General features: G+C 36.4%; 1 protein-coding gene across 3 annotated transcripts in view; it reads right to left on the reverse strand.

Annotated features, from left to right (window-relative positions):
* Positions 1 to 3,697: 3,697 nt before the first annotated feature.
* NXPH1 (neurexophilin 1) overlaps positions 3,698 to 17,212 on the reverse strand; it is a 273,052-nt gene continuing 259,537 nt past the window's right edge. For all 3 annotated transcript variants that reach the window (XM_010979611.3, XM_064487545.1, XM_064487546.1), the window contains one exon: positions 3,698 to 5,661. In XM_010979611.3, coding sequence (XP_010977913.1) covers positions 4,900 to 5,661 — 762 coding nt within the window. In that variant the 3' untranslated portion in view covers positions 3,698 to 4,899. The remainder of the gene's footprint in view (positions 5,662 to 17,212) is intronic.

The raw sequence follows: 17,212 nt of genomic DNA on the forward strand, positions 1-17,212 counted from the left end.
GTGTTGGGGGGTGGGGGTGCAAAATGAGTGAAGGGGGTGAAAAAGATGCAAACTTCCAGAAATGAACAAATCATGGGGATGCAACGTACAGCAGGGCAATTATAGCTAATAATACTGTATTGCATATTTGAAAGTTGCTGAGAGAGTAAATCTTAAAAGCTCTCATCACAAGAAAAAATTTTGTGACTATCTGTGGTGAAGGATGTTATCTAGAATTATTGCAGTGATCATTTTGCAGTATATACAAATATCAAATCATTATATTGCACACTTAAAACTAATATAATGTTACATGTCAGTTCCACCTCAATTAAAAAAAGTCCATGAAATATTTTCAGCTTGCTTAGGAAACTGGATTTCAGAAGACTAATAAAGTGAATTTTGGCAGTAACAGAAACAATGTAGATTTTTTTTAATACTTACTTGACAGAAGAAGCATTCTAGAACTTTGTAATATTATTTCTTTAGTCACTATCTCAATGACCAAATTTACTCCTGTGTTTGAGTTAAGGAATTAGAACATAAGAAATCAGTAACATTCTAGTTGTCTATTTAGAGCCCTTTCATAGAATTAAGAAATGAAAATCCAGCACCTGTCAGGTGAGGATAATGTGAACAGAGCTCTGGCTGTATGTCTAATCCACTGGTGAGAATTTGGGAGAATGTACACTTGGCACCTCCAGCAGTAAGAGCCACTACAGCCAATGAAAGAAAGTCTCTAAGCCATCCATTACTTTTGGGACCTTTAGAGTCATCCTACAATCTAGCAGTAATAAAGGGCACATTATAAATGCAGAATTATTAATATTAAACTACTCTTCATCAAATGTGGGACAGTTGGCCTGCTGATTGGCACTAGTAGTCTCCTAATTTTAGGCAATTTCTCTAGACTTTGTTCAAACAAACAAACTGAAAGTAAAACCCTCTTGAGATTTCTGTTCTTTGCCATTCTAGTAAAAATATGTACATGTATTACTTGAAAGTATTTCTGATAGTATTGGATATAAAACTCAATTATACACCACAATTTTAAATTTAAGAAGATTGTTCTCCTTATGCTCCCAACCCTGAAATCATTCTTTGATGTGCATGGGACTCCTGAGAAAAGCCTGACCTATCAATCAGTTTTTCAGGATTCAATTCTGGCTGGTAAGGTACTCAATTTTTGTCACCTAAAACTAGGTAAAGAGTAATCATTTTTATGCAAATTAAACTTTTTACATTTTTATTTTTGAATGCATCTACAGATTTTACTTTTATTTAAGTAAAAATGTAAAGATAAAAACAAATATTAAATAGACTGATAATTGAATAAATAACCAATAAATGTCTGAAACTAGTATATCAGCCAAGTCTTTCAAAAGTTAGTAAACACAGCCATTTGAATTTGCTTCAGGCTAAAGCTTGGCATTCAGAGTTGATGGTGAAGATGCAAACTGTTTTTCCAAAATGCTGTTTACATTGGTTAAGCTGCTTCTTATCTTATGTAAAGCAGTGGGGAATAGGGAAAAGACAAACACTTTCTCAGGCTTCTCATGATTTTTTTTAATCTATTCTGTGCAAAAATATGGCTTACAGTTTATTGCCAAAATGTAGGAACCTGAAGATTCCCAGTCCACAGTTTTGAATGTAACAAGTATTTCAACTACTTGCAGAATAATCACTTCCAGAACTTTAGTAGTGTACTATTAACAGTTAGACCCCTTCTACTCATGCAGAGAAATCCTCACAAGAGCTATGGACTCAAAACTGTCCAATTGAAACCATACCATAACAATTCATTGGTTTTAAAATCATAAATAGATAAACCAATAACTTGTATCATTTTTCTTCCATGAGGAAAGAAGCTACAATAATCATTTCATTATAATAACCTCAATTTAACTAAAATGTTTCTGAAAATAACAATAGGTGATGACAAACCAATGCTTGCATCAGATGCTATCTATTTCCACCTTGAAGTTTTTCTTCTGTCTCAGCAAAAGTGTGAAAGAATACTTAAGATTCTAGAAAAAGTGATTTCCTTAGTGCAGCTTAAAGTTTATTTTCCCCAAATAACAAGTAATTTTTTAGAATAATTAAAACTTACCTAACCAGTTTGCTGAACAAGTTGGCCTAGTAAAGTTTTTAATGTGGACCTTTCAACCTTCATCTTCCTTCACTCACTTTCTTATCTAAAACAGAAGTATATTGGATACAAATAAATGATCTTTTGAATCAAAGTTCTATATTATCATGACTTTTCTATATTACAGTTGGAGGTGTTGATGATGTAGGAGTTTGGGATAAGTGTGTGCAGTCCCAGAAAAAGAGTTCTAAAAGTTTCAACTTTTAAAAATTGAAATCTTTGTTGAGAAATTGCTACATTTTTTGTTTTGTTTTGTTTTTCTTCTAAAGAAAAACTGCAGGAAAATAATTCAATTCATTGAATGTTAGTTAGCTACATCCTGTAAGTTTATAAAAACGTAAAAGCCACGTTTCATGAGGAGGTTGGAGAATAAGATAGATAGGTGAAGACTGAAGCATATTTTCATCTCATCTTGAATGTTGGTATACAGAAGGACAGGTCAGACCACACAATGAAAGCCATAGGCCACTGATCCAATGATCAAAAAAAATTTTTTTCCCTTTCTCACTTATTCTTCTTTTTCAAAGAGACAACTAACTCTAAAGTGATCACTTTGATAAATAAACCTCAGAATAACAAGATCTATCTGTGGAAAATATGTTCTGCTGCTGGGACTCAAGACACTCTTACTGCCTGTGCCAGAGAAGTCTCTTCTAACATTAGCTCTAAATTCCATAGCAAATTAATTAATACATTGATATAAATGGTTGTCTAGCTATATTGGAGGATTTTGAGAGATGGACATTTAACAGAATGATGTCTTTGATTGGCAATGGAAGGCTCTCTTTAGTTAAAACAGTCATTGAGTTCTTACTTTAGAACCCTGTGGTATTGGGTTCCCTGTAGTACTTGTATTATTTTCTATATGAAAACATACTTATCCATATGCAGTATGGACAGGAAATGAGAACAGGTAAGTGTTCTTAATTTGACTTCTTTAGTTCACTTTTGAGACTTTTCATACTCCAATCCCCAATTTAAACATGTGTTATTACCTCACATAGTTCTTCTGTTTATTTTGCAGGGATTGTACACAGTAATCATTTTTAAAAATAAAGTTTAATGTCCAAACACAATGCTGTATAGATATGTTGATACCTTTTGAGATACGTAAATTGAATACTGAAGCCTTCCACTGCTATTGTAATTTTCTCAGTTGAATTGTCATTATGGTAGAATCAAGGAAAGTCAACCACAGTCTTCAGAGAGCTTAGCTTTCTTTTAAGGAAAAAATTACCTTTTTCTCTACTTGCTAAATAAAGATGCTGTACAGGAGGAAAAAAAATGTAGTTATAATTAATTTAGAAGACCTCAATTATCTCCTTATGTTCACTGATTTTTGTTATTCTTGAACTAGCATGACAGTAAACCAAAATGTGTGCAATGCTGAATGCCACAACTGTTTCCCAGGCTTGAGACTGAAACTCCTAAGTTGTTTTGACTAGGCAACTAATAGCAATTTAGATAGTTCTGTACAAATTTAGAGACATGAGATGCAAAACCATGACTGTATTCCAGCACATTCTTCTTGTCAGAACCATTTAAATCACCATCTTACACAAGTACATATTGAAACTCAACTTTACGCATTTTATTTTTATGTACATTTCATTTTGTCCAGAAATAAAATATCTAAATACAGACAGACTTTAATGTTGTATATGTATAGCTTTCAACAATACTTGAGCTGAATAAATGCTTTGTACATTAAGTTTGTCTTTTTAATGGAGTTCACAGCTACATTGATAGAATGGATTCCTCATATCCTTTTTTTTCTTTTTTTAACCAATAACAAGCAGAGAGACGAGTACAAGTTAATATTAATAAGCAGCTCAAATAACACTTGGTTAAACTATGTACAATACAAACCATTCATACAAATGAAGACTAGAATATTGAATTTGTTACAATATGTGTAGTAAAGATAAGACAGACACTTATAACTTACATGGTGTCTGTCAGGCATTTCCCTTCTTATGTAATGATCAGAACTTATTTTAAGCAGCCTTAGCTGGTCTCAGCTTTGCAAAAGTCCACTGATTGGTGATGAAAGCTGTAATCCAATGTCTGCCCACATGTAAATTCCAAATGTTTGCTCATCTTTACTGAGAACAGGCTCCCTCCAAAGAAAAAAGAGCCATCTTGTATCACCTTGAATGTGCCTACCCTATGCTGGAAAAAAGTTACTACACTTGTTTTTTGTGTTAATAAAATAAAGAATACTGAGCTCTAAAGACACATTTTTTTTTCCATTGTAACAAGCATATACTCCTACAGTAGTATTTACCAGTACAGCTACTCCAAGCAGTAGGAATGCATGAGTGGGGATTATTGATTAGCATGTACTCAAGACTTTAAAGGAGATTTCCGTAACAGCAAGTGCTAAAAACCATTCACTGTCTAGTTAATCCTTTTGCTTGATGATTGTTTATCCTGAACCATTATGAGTCAGACAATGAAAGCCCTCTCGACAGGAATCATGACAGATGCCAGCTGAAATGTGTATGAGAGTGTTTGTGTACAGCTATGTGTGAGAGCATGTCTTCAAGTGTGGCTTTAGAATCTGTGGTGATTTACAACTATACCGAGAGATGAAGCTGACTGGGTAGAAATTACATCAGATTGTTTTCCACTAGCATATTTGCAGCCAGTTGACGAAAGCAGCAGTGTAGACACATTCCAGGCAACAGATGTGACCTTCTTTTTGAGGTAACAGCCCTGTCATATGACCTTTAATTCCTCAGGCTTCAGTCTCATCCCCACGTTCATCCTCATCCGGAGGGGAAGTAAGGTGTGTCGCTGTGGTAGTTGTAGTCAGGGCACACTTTCTGTACTAGTTTATAATCTGTACTATAAAAGGAAATGTAAATACAGATCACCTTAAAGGGCTTGGAGCAGAGCCAGGATACATGACTTTGGGTCTGCTCCTGGTAACAGGTTTTTGAAGGGTCATAGTTGCAGAGTGTGTTCTTGGTAGCCTTGTCAACTTTTTCATATTCAATGCGACAGTTAAAGGACTTGGAATCTTTGGCATCAATCACGGTTTGTTGTGCCAAGTCGAATTCCACTATTTTCGTGGGGGGAACCAAGCTGACAGATACATTCCCTTGACCGGTGGAATTATGCCTGAAATAAACACTAAATGTCCCATTGCCATGATCTACGATTTTCCCAGTTATCAACAGGTTTAGCTTCACTGTTTTGATATTGGAATGAAAATCACCCCATCCAAACATTTTCTTAAACTTGCCCGTCTTAACAATGGGCCTTCGCTTGGCCCTGGGCCGAGGCTCTTGAAGGTCTGTGGAGTTCCTCAGCCAGTCCCAGAGGTCTTGCTCAGAATAAGGTTCTGGGGTGTCATATCGCAGGTCTAAATCTGTATCATTTTCTTTGCCACGAAAAGTCTGTGACAGGAGTCGGCTGATAGATAAGTCTTTGCTGCTTTCTGTCCATATGTGCTTTAGTGTGGATTTGCTGCTTCCTGATTTTAGAAGTTCTGACTTTCCACCATTTGTTAAATTGGCGCATGTGACCTGAAAATAGAACAGAAAGAAAAGAGCTTACAACTCTGTATCTGAGAACACTCAACACAAAGATCCAAGCCCTTTCCCAGAAGCTGGGAATTATAGTACCTTCAACACCTGGCCAATATTTATTAAGACAAGATAAAATGCCCCTTCTATTTTTATATAATGATGAGAGAGAGAAGGTGTCGACAGATAAAAACCACTAAACATGACTGAAAGTCTATGTGGAAACATTGACTCTGATGAGAAAAACACCATCTAACATGAATAAAGCAAATTGAATTCAAACATAGATCAAAATAAAGTAATTATTTCTCAGCATCAAAGTCCACACTTTTAAGGTAAAATTTTATACATCATTACATTACTTTTCTACTTCAAAATTACCATGAACTTTAAAACTATATGGTTCTCAGAAATATGCCTACTGACATTCTATAGACTTGGTAGTCCATGCCACAGTCACATAAGAAAAGTTAGTTTTGCAAGGAGACTCTGGTATATTTTATCTGTAACATATACTATCTTATCTATATTTTATAATATGTTTATTATCACCTATTATTAGCAAGAAACATTGTATAAGATACAATATTTTTCCATTAAGAGACTTAAAATGTGGCCTAGGAAAAGGGACACAAAGGAAAACATCTAATACACAATGACTTATAGATACTTATCAATCTAGAGAAGGAAATAACACATGGTCAGTGACAAAGAGGTCATTTCAGGTTGCACTGTGTGAGAGTCACACTTGAAGACTGTTTTCCTGGGACTCCAGTCTTCCCTCCTTAGGAAGAATTAGATCCTCAAGTAGATCAAGGATTCAGAGGAACCCTAAATCCAACTGATCGGTCAAACATCCAGATCTGTACTTGCCTAATTATATAAGCGTTGTCCCTGTCACAGCCCCTATATTTATACCTTAGTACAGAAGAAATGAAAGAAAGAAACGTGTATCCACAATGGCCTCATTAACCTAAAGTTAAAGTTGTGACTTCCAATCCTGACATAGAGAGTTCAAGGACGGGCAGGAACACAGCCAAGGACCCACAGGAACCAAACCAGCCAATGCAGATAAACCCTTAAAGATGTGGACTGAATGTTCTAGCATAAGGCTGCTAAAGGGAGTCACCCAATTCCCATTAAAAAGCCAAATTTCACAATAAACCTCTCTCACTGGGTCTCTCCTCTACAAGTTCTGAGTCCTGTCTGACTACCACTTAGAAGTCATTGTGTTAGGGCAGGCAGATAGGTAGATATGAACAGAAAAAGTAGGGCACAGGGGCCAAATAGCAGGAAAGCATACATCTTATAAACAACTGGGGTCCTTGAGCAGATAAAGGAAAGCAGGAACCTCTGAACTGACAGGAAACCACACATTTTGGGGTGATAAGGGTCCTGGAGGCAGATAAAGAAAGGTGGGAAAAGGTGGGAATATCTGGTGTCTGAATATAACCTTTTGCTCATTATGCCCTAATTATGAGAAAATTAGCCTTGCAGATAAGAAGTACCCATCATGCACCGACACCAGGATACTTTGGATCAAGACTAAATAAGAACAAAAATCTCTCCTCCCCTCAGGAAGGAGGAGCTGGGATGAAAATCAGGGAATAAGAGCCCCAAACCCTGTCCTCTCCAATGAATATTCTGCCCATTCATTTTTACACCCCATACAACCAGCCTGCCAAAGAAATTCAGGAAAGCCACTCAACTGAGTCTGCCCACTCACCCCTGGAGAGCATCCTATCACTTAATAAATCCTCACCTTACTTTCTTGACCTCCATGTCTGGTCTCTGAATTCTTTCTGCTATGAGACAACAATCTACTCTCCAGTAAGAGTTGGACCTTCTAGTCTCCTTCCAAACTGTTCTCAAAATGAAAGGTCATTCCTGCAGAGCTTTTAAAATTCAGAACCACCAGAAATCAGAGGTGCGGTTCAGGGACCTCTTTGTAGACTCAGCCATGCAGGCTTCTTGCTTGGATATAACCCTGGCCTTAGAATAACTTTTCACTCAGCTACTTGTGCTAGGAGGACTCCATTTCAACCCCTAAGGAGTAAGAGCACGAACTTCAGAGCTAATTTCCCTGGAATCTACTCTCAGCTCTGCCACTTCCAAGCTGCATTCTCTTGGTCAACCCATTTAACCTACCTCTGCCTCAGTTTCCTTTATCTATAAAGCAGGAGTAATAGTGGTGACTACCTCACAGGGCTGCTGGTAAGGACTGAGTGACCTAAGACATGTTAAATCTTTAAAACAGTGGCTGGTACCTGGGCAGAGCTCAATTAAATTTAGCTATTATTATGAATCTCAAGCTGATATGTGAAGTTTATAGGTTTCATGATGGGTTTATGTACCATGACTGCCCTCTGAAACACCAGGACTGAAAAACATTGGGTAGGCTAACACAAAAGCTCCGTTAACTATTTTTGGCTGCTAGCATGGGTCCAGTTGCATCCTCTGTGATCCCCCCAAAATCATAGGGATGGGATAAGGCCCAGAAATAATGGGCAGATTAAGTCTTACAGGGATGAAATGGAGAAGAAAATATTGTTTGGGGTAGAGGACAATGCATAGAAAGTTTTCTCAAGGGAAAAAATGAAGCTTCCCACTTATCGTCTCTGATAATAAAGCCAGTCTTATCTGGGACAATTTTTCTCTAATATCAAAAGTGTAATCCCAAGTAGTCCCATAGTTAACACTGTATCATTATAATTACAAAACTAGTAGAAACAACTAAAGTTTTCCTACTAATTCACCAAAGGAAGTGCATTTCAAAATGTACTAGTTTACTCTAGCAGAGTAGCTATAATATAAAATTAAAAACAAACATTAATTGATAACAGTGGTACAGATCTTTTGATTTTGGAGTTTTTGTCTGTGTATTTGTTTGTTTTGTTTCAATGAAATCTAATTGATCAAACATCCAAATCTGTACTTACCTAATTATATAAGCATTGTTCTTATTTGCAGACTCTATATTTATCCTTAATATAAAAGAAATAAACACATATTCTACTCTCTGGAACTACACAGATAGTTCCTCATTCTTTGGGGGGCAAAAAGAATAAATACAAGCATGCATTTAGCTTTGGCTTTGCACTTGTCTCTCAGCATCAGCACAGTTGATCAAGGAGAGGGGCTATAATGAGATGCATCCACGGTGCACTGGCTCATGAAGCGGTAATGAAATTGTCCATAAAAAGAAGTGTAAAGGGACTTAGAGTGCATTTACCAGTGGCACATAGGGAATAAAAGGGGAAAAAAATGTGGAAGTCCAGAGATTTTTGAGGAGAAAGAACAAATCTATTCAAAAGTATGCTAAGATTCTGACAGCAGACCAACTCTGATGTTCATGTAGAATAGAAATTTGCTTCCAAATTATACTCTCCACAGTTGTAGTGATTATGAGTGTAAGCTCTGGGGTCAGACATCCTGAATCCCAATCCAGGCTGTGATTTTTAACAGCTGTATGTTGTGGACAAGTTGCTTAACTTGTTTACATCTCTGTTTTTTTCTTCTAGAGAGTAGAAGAATAATACCCCTTTCCCTCACAGGGCCATTGTGAGAATTAAATAGGACATTCCATTTAAAGCATAAAAGGACGGTACCTGGACACGAGTGTTCAACATTGGTATTTCTAGCTATTATCATCCTCAAATATTTTACCTGTGACTTCCACTGGGTAACATTTTATGTAAATGAATAACTTACAATGGGATTTGAGAGAAAATGGTACGTCTATAAGAAAATCTCCCTTTTCCTAACCAGAAACCTAAAACAAACTATATATATATTTGTGTGTATATGTGTGTGTGTGTGTGTGTGTGTGTGTGTGTGTGTGTGTGTGTGTATACACTTTTAAAATGCTCAGGTTAACAAAAGATGAGCTGTTAATGGTTCAACTACCAAATGCAATGAATTTATTTACCTTCAGTGGTGTGATATGAAAGGCTTCCAGTAGTGCCAACAGTCAAGAAAATTCTCTGAAACATCTCAGTTTGGTTACAGAGTCAAAGCAGGTTTTAGCATTAACCATCAATACTGCCTAGAATATTCTTATTCTCTCTTCCCTTCCCTTTCACTTAGGTTAGGAGAGGAGCAGGGCAATGTCTAAAAGAGAATATCAATTACAAAAAAAACAGGAAGTCCCGTAGGAAAGTCCCTAGATCTGTTCAGTATAAACAACCCTAATTCATCTTATTTTATTAATTCCATACCTATATAATGAGATTCGGCTAATATTAAGTTAAATAATAGGAATACAAAGGCAAATGAGATGTGTTTCCCGCCTTCAAGATGTTCACAGCCTAACAAGTTAGACTGAAATCTGTTAAGCAAGTAGCAGTGTGTTGTGACTAACACTATGCACAACATCCCTGGAGTCATAGTCAAAGTTAAAAGATAGAGAAGATGGAACAGAAAAGATGATCTTCCAATCTGGGAGATAAAAAAAAGAGGTTTAGGATGTCAACAAATAGCAAAGTGGCCAGAGGAGTTCTGAGCAAAAGGAACATACTATGCAAAAGTCAAAAGCTGAGCAGGAACACATTAAATGTAAGAATGGAAAACAGTTCCTTACCACTGAATTTTGGGGAGCAGTGACAGGAGGAAAAAGAGAAGTTGCAAGAGGTCAGTAGAACCTGAAGAAGGTAGGCTAGGGTCAAATTGTGAGGGTTCTAGGGTCAAATTGTGAAGGCATTTAAACTTAACCTTATAGATAATAGGAAATTACTAAATGTTGTCTTGTTTTGCTTTTAAGTAGATCACCCTTGCTCTAAAAGAATTACTGATTGGACATTGAAAGGTGGATTGGTAGGGAGAGACCTTGAGGGAATAATTATAAATAACTAATTGCAGTACTTCATTTGAGAAAGTAAGTGAGCCTGAACCAAGGGAGTGGCAGAGAAAAAGAGAAAAAATGGATATAACAGATATTTCAGAGGTAAGATTAACTCAACTTGATGATTTATTGGCTAAGCAGAAACATGAAAAAGTTGAGAATTAATGAATTTGCTTGCATCTGTAAGGAATACAGAAGTAATAAGTTAGCTGGAAAATAAAATTAAATCTCAGAGGGGCTTCAGAGGTGGAAGTGCCTCCAAGTCATTCTGATGATGTTATTGAAACAAAGTTGGTAATATGGATCTGAATGTCTGGAGAAATGAGGGAGACGGTGATTTTGATTTTGTAGAATGAGTAGATAATATTATTGAGATAGAGCATGGTGATAACAGAAGAAGGCTGGTGACAATAGCTAAGAAATTTCAATGCTGTGAGGACAGGCAGAAGAGAAGCCAGATTTATTAGAGACAAAAGAGGATATTAGGGGAAAAAAACAATATTGTAGAAGCCAAGGAAAGTGGGCAAGAGGGAAGGGGGCACAGGTTAAGATTCAAATTCCATGTAAAAGTATTTTTTTAAAAAGTACAAACAATTGAAAAGAAGCCCCTTGACTTTTGAATTCACTTCTAAGGACTTTCTCAAAGCTAGTTTCAGTGGTGGTGAAGAGATGATGCAAGATAGAAAGAAGAACTGCATCTACTCCCAGATGCAGTCAGGAGTCCTTGGCTTTCTCATTCTATTACATTGCTTTACATCTTAAGAACTTTCATTTTTGAACCACACAAATGTACACATAAAATTGAAATAGATCTTGAGCCGTACTGAATAAACAATATCATTAAAAAAAGAAACTCTCGCACTCAGAACCCCCTCTACCACTGATTTTACAAATATAATGAAGATAGTTTCCTTTCAAAAGTTACCTAAAGATCCTTGGATTGTCACTGTACTGAGTAATAAAAGAAGTGGTGAAGACTATGGCATAAAATGAGTCCAAAAGAAAAAACTGACAACTTCTAATTAACTCAATTCCAAAAAGGCAAAGCATCATCAACTTTTTTCTACAAAAAGTAATTTTTCCTGTAACAATAAAAACTACCAAAGATACTTCCTAACTGAATATAATTTTCCATGTCAAAAGTGGCCAATGTCCACTACAAAAGAGTTGACTCACTAGTCCAATGATACCACTTCCACAAATTATATGTGCTGTTTATCTCGTGGTTTTAGAAATAGTGAGAATCGTAGAGTCAACATTATTAGGTATATGCAGTTTAAAATGTATGCTTCTTTTGAGAACATTCAAAAATAGGTGCAAAGGGAAGGGTCATTTTCTTCAGCTGTAAACAAAGACAGGGCCTGGCTCTAAGATGAAAGGAGCCTGTCTGGAGCAGGGGCTGTGTGGTGGGATCAGGGGAAAAGACTCCCACTGGCTGGTGGGAGTGTAAACATAGCAAGAGTTGCTCCACCCTGATTTGCTCTCCTTTCTCAGGGCCATGCTTTCACATTGCTTTCTCCAATATCTTTTCATTACAGGCTTCAATCATAATGCCAATATTACAGGGGAAGGTATATCTGAGAGGAAGACATATGCTTAGCATGCATGAGGTCCTGGGTTCAATCCCCAGTATCTCCATGAAAAAAAAAAGTAATCCTAATTACCTCCTCCTGCAAAAACAAACAAACAAACAAGTCAATACACTAGCCTTTAAAATCTTGCTGAAAGACATCATTTTTGGAAAATAAAATACCTCTCAACTTCACTGCCACATCAGCTATGCTGCTGGCCTTATGAGATTTTTTTATGAACGTTTTACTCCTTTACATGTACATCTCCAATTAGAGGTGTCTCCAGATGTTTGTGTACCTCTTTTAACGAAAGAGCAATAAGATGCCTTTTAATTTCTACCAACCTGCACATTTACTGTTGATCTATTACTGTTCAATACAAATAATCTCAAGATTACTTTGAAAATCATATATTTATTTCATCAACTGTATGAATATTTTAAGCCAAACAAAAATTTTAGATAACCTGATGCTTAAGCAATATCTCTCATCAGTGAATAACTAATCAACAAAATGGCCTTGTTCTGTGATTACAATTTCATTTTGGCAGTTTTCTGATTTGCTATGTTGAATATATATTGCACACAATTAACTGCTATTGGTTAAGGGCTTACTATATTCCAGACATTGTAATTAGCATTTACATATGGCCTCGCATTTCATTTAAACCACACACACACACTCATCCACTCACTCACACACAAACTTTAAGGTCAGTATTGTTATTTCCAACTTGCAGATAGAGATATGGAAGCTCAAAAAGAACTTGTCCAAGATTATTGCTGATAAGTGAAAGCACTACTGCTCGGTTACCCAACAGTTCCTTTATTTTTCAAAATCATTTAAATCATGCAATTGTACATTAATAAATGCTTATCAAAACATTTGAACATTATAGGCTTTATGAAGTAAAGAATAAAAGCCTATTTTCATCACCAACCTTTGCTCCCTTACAACCCTACCTCTCTCCAAATGTAAAAACTCAAATTTTTGATGTATATTGTTCCTAAATATTTTCAGCATTTTTTCATGTATAAATATTTTACATAAACAGTGTCATAGTTTATGAATCACATTTTATATTTTTCCAAACCAAGTACATCCAGGTGTATCATCTTTATTAAATGGGAAACAGATTTCTATAATATGAATGCATCATACTCGTTTTTTTGTGTACGTTTTGTGATAGATCCGTAATCATTACACTGTTTCACAGCCAGGTTACCTAGAGTTATTTTTTTTAGCCTTAATTCCATTGGTTTTTTCCACTCATTTTTTTTCAGATACTTCACTCCCTCCTCTCTTGAGTTGCATTTTCATTTCTTTTGTTGTATAGATCTGTGTGATTCTTCTGAGAGTTCATAAGGGATAAACTATCTGAGTTGTCCATGACTAAAAATGCCTTTCCTGGCAGTAGGCCTGGCCACTGGGCAGAATAGTTAGTCATCTGTTAATTCATTTCATTCTGTTTATTTTTCTCTCTCCAAAAATTTTAGGATTTTTTTTTCTATTTCAGGTATTGCAAAATCTCACAAAGTGGGCTACATGTGTTCATGCCTTCTCCAGCCCCTTTCTTGATGAGTTTAAAGAAAAGCATGCAGCTATTTCTAGAAATGTCAGGCTCTTTTTCATAAAGTTCCCCCTAAAGGCCTATAACCTCTTTGAGGGATGTTCTTTCTGTATTATGCCGTTTTGTAAGTTGGGGGAGGAAGTACTTAGCATAGAGTAAGTACTCAATAAATTACATGTATGGTTTATATTCTTACTTACATCTAATTCAATAGTGAAGTTTCATTGATTCTTTAGACACAACCAAGAAAGATTTTGGTGGGACACGCGGCCCACAGAGGTTTCTCTCTTACAAGTTTAGAGCCTGCACTTCATTGACAATCCTTGGAGTGCCTGTATTACATAGGATAAGCCAGAGGAAATGGGTTAGTATTTTAATACATCAAAAATACATCATTTCCTTCTGCTACAAAGCAGTGCTCCAGGAACAGCAGTGCTGCATTAACAATGGAAAAGCAGAAAAGGAACTCCATGCCTCTCCCTTAACCTAGTAGTTGCTGGAGGCTGTGTCGCATAGAAACTAAGAAAATGGGCTTTGCAGTCAGAGATCACAGGGCTAAATCCAAATCTGCTACTTCATCACCAATGACCTTAGGGCCACGTTTTCTCCAATTAGAAAATGGAGATGAAAACCCACCTCACTCACTGGGCTTTCGTGAAGATAAAATAAAAGATGTTATATGAAGCACAAATAAAAATATGGAAAATAGTGTGAGTTCATACTTGAGAGCTATTGTGCTTAGCTAGGTTATGAAACCCTGAAGAAAAGGAAAACAAGGCTTTCAGAATGCACAATGCTATTCTAACCCTGTCTTCTGATGGAGACATTACTCCTCTCAAGTGGTCCAAACAGACTGAGATGGAAATTAGAATAACTGTAACAATTCTGTGGTCATCTTTAGCCAGAGGTGGTGTGGTAGGAGACCACACTATGTTACAATTTAGTGTTGGCAAATGGAGGCAGTAATTGATCTTTAATATGATAACTTTAAGAGAAGACATTCTGATCAGTCATCTTTAGGAACCAGAAACATGGTGCATTTCTCTATCAGTTCGAAGAAATGACTAAGAATTTTAGGTATAGTCCTCCATGAGCTCTCATGATCCCATGCAGGATGGATCACTTTTAACATTAGGGCACCAACTATCCCCTATGTTATTATATTGGAGACTGGTTCTGAGTCATGGGTAATTGAGCTCCTTGTAAGTTTGTGTAAATATACTAACTAGCTTTCCTTTTGATTCTTCCTCCTGTAAGTCCTCTTATGAAAATTATCTTGAAAATGTTTTTCGTTCTTTAACTGCCAGGGGAAAAATACATGCTTTGTGAAGAGCCATGAACTACTGTTTCTGGTACTGGGAAACAGAATTTTTCATTGTACAAAAATATTATCTCTTCCTTCATGCTCACTTTATAAACATACAGATATATATATATAAAACATATATATATATATAAGATTTGACATGTTGACACATGAACATTGATGAGAAATTAAAAATTATATTCTACATAGCCCCACTTAACCCACTCTCTCAAAACCCAATTACAGATTACCCTACCCAGGTTTACATTGCAAAAGTTGCTCCTTTTGTTAGTATTTTATATTACTTCCATTTAAAATGTATAACAGCTATCTCATGTGAGGACCTCTGGATGCTTGGTTATAATAATGAACAAAACATTTAAAATAACATTGAAAAACTATTTCTTGGCTGAAACAAAGCCACTTCAGCATTATTTTTCATTATCCATAAAGAGATTTTAATTTGTCAGTAAATCCAAATGTCTTTAAGGAAAAGACAAATACTGCATATGTATTAATACCTGGGTTAGACTGAGGGTCTTTCTTTCTGAATTGGAGGCCAATATGAGTGATTGTCCATAATAAGCCTTGCTATGTGGAGGCTTTTGGGAGTTTATAGCTTCTTAAAGTCGAAGTTCACATCTATCTAGAATGGACCAAATGAGGAAGGACTGACTCGCCTTCCAGTCCTATTTTCAGCAACCTATGTGTACGTATGTTCTTAAATACAGCAGTTGTATATGAGAAACTGAGTAGTAACAATAATTTACTTTATCCAATAGAAGCTCCAATTCCTGAGGAAATAATGGCTTTGATTTTTTTTGAGCCAATATGCCTTCTTAACACACTCTGATTATCCAGATGTTGATCTGGAAAATTTCCAATAGACAGAAGAAGAACTCATTACATAAATGAAGTAATAGAGACCAGCTGAAGGGGAGCACCATCTCTATGCCATTTAGCTCCTGGATTCATTCAAAAATTCCTCTAGGACCTCTTCCTTATCAGGCTACAACTTGTGGACACTACTCAGAGTTTCCCAGATAGACAACAAGCCAGACAGTCAACCCAGAAATACAGAAGAGGGTGCAGATCCTAGAAATACAGTCCTTCATCCTCCTGTAAAAGTCCCATAAACTGGGAATCTCCAACTACCTGAAGCAGAACAAATCTAATATTCTGAGAAGAGACAAAATCAACAGAGAGAGTGGACCCTTCACCCTTTCATCCAAGGTTGTGATGCTGGAGTTTGAGTTCTGTCAAATCTTTTGACATTGAGGAAATACATGTCTTCGGATCATGTCTTGGCCAAAACAACATGTGGTCAAGCATATCCAGCCTAGAGCACCAGGCCCAACAATGTCTCTTAAGCGTAGTTCAAGGAAGAAACAACTCATGCACTGAGGGAACTTCAAAGGCCAGGAGGAAACAATTCCCTGGAAAGCTCTTAAACCAAGCTGTTCTTTTCTAAAGCTCCTCCATTCTTTGACATTTTTTTCCTCCTTGTAAGATTCCTAGCACTGAGTAAACACACTCTGCCCTCCACAGATCTCTTACCCAGTTATTGCTCGCTTTGGAACCAGCTGTACCTGTTCCTTGAGTCCAGGCCACATTTCTCTTTGGTCTTGCCCCACTCTTTTCCTTTATTCCCAGTTTCTTAAAGCATGGCTGTGGAACCTCCTGCCAAGAGCTAAGTGCTGAGGTAGAAGTATGCTTAGGCAGAGAGGTATCATAAACAAGGGAAAAGATGGCCTCTGGATTTAGGTGCCATGGCTTTAAGTTCATGGGATGTAAAACTGAGTGGTATGACTACATTCAGAAATAAAAGAAAGGAAGAAAGGAAGAAAGGAAGGAAGGAAGGAAGGAAGGAAGGAAGGAAGGAAGGAAGGAAGGAAGAAAGAAAGAAAGAAAGAAAGAAAGAAAGAAAGAAAGAAAGAAAGAAAGAAAGAAAGAAAGAAAGAGAAAGGAAGGAAGGAAGGAAGGAAGGAAGGAAAGAAAGAAAGAAAGAAAGAAAGAAAGAAAGAAAGAAAGAAAGAAAGAAAGAAAGAAAGAAAGAAAGAAAGAAAGAAAGAAAGAAAGGAAGGAAGGAAGGAAGAAAAGAAAGAAAGAAAGAAAGAAAGAAAGAAAGAAAGAAAGAAAGAAAGAAAGAAAGAGAAAGGAAGGAAGGAAGGAAGGAAGGAAGGAAGGAAGGAAAGAAAGAAAGAAAGAAAGAAGGAAGGAAAGAAAGAAAGAAAGAAAGAAAGAAAGAAAGAAAGAAAGAAAGA

The sequence above is a fragment of the Camelus dromedarius genome, chromosome 7 (genome assembly GCF_036321535.1).
Source record: "Camelus dromedarius isolate mCamDro1 chromosome 7, mCamDro1.pat, whole genome shotgun sequence".
Classification (NCBI taxonomy): Eukaryota; Metazoa; Chordata; class Mammalia; order Artiodactyla; family Camelidae; genus Camelus; species Camelus dromedarius.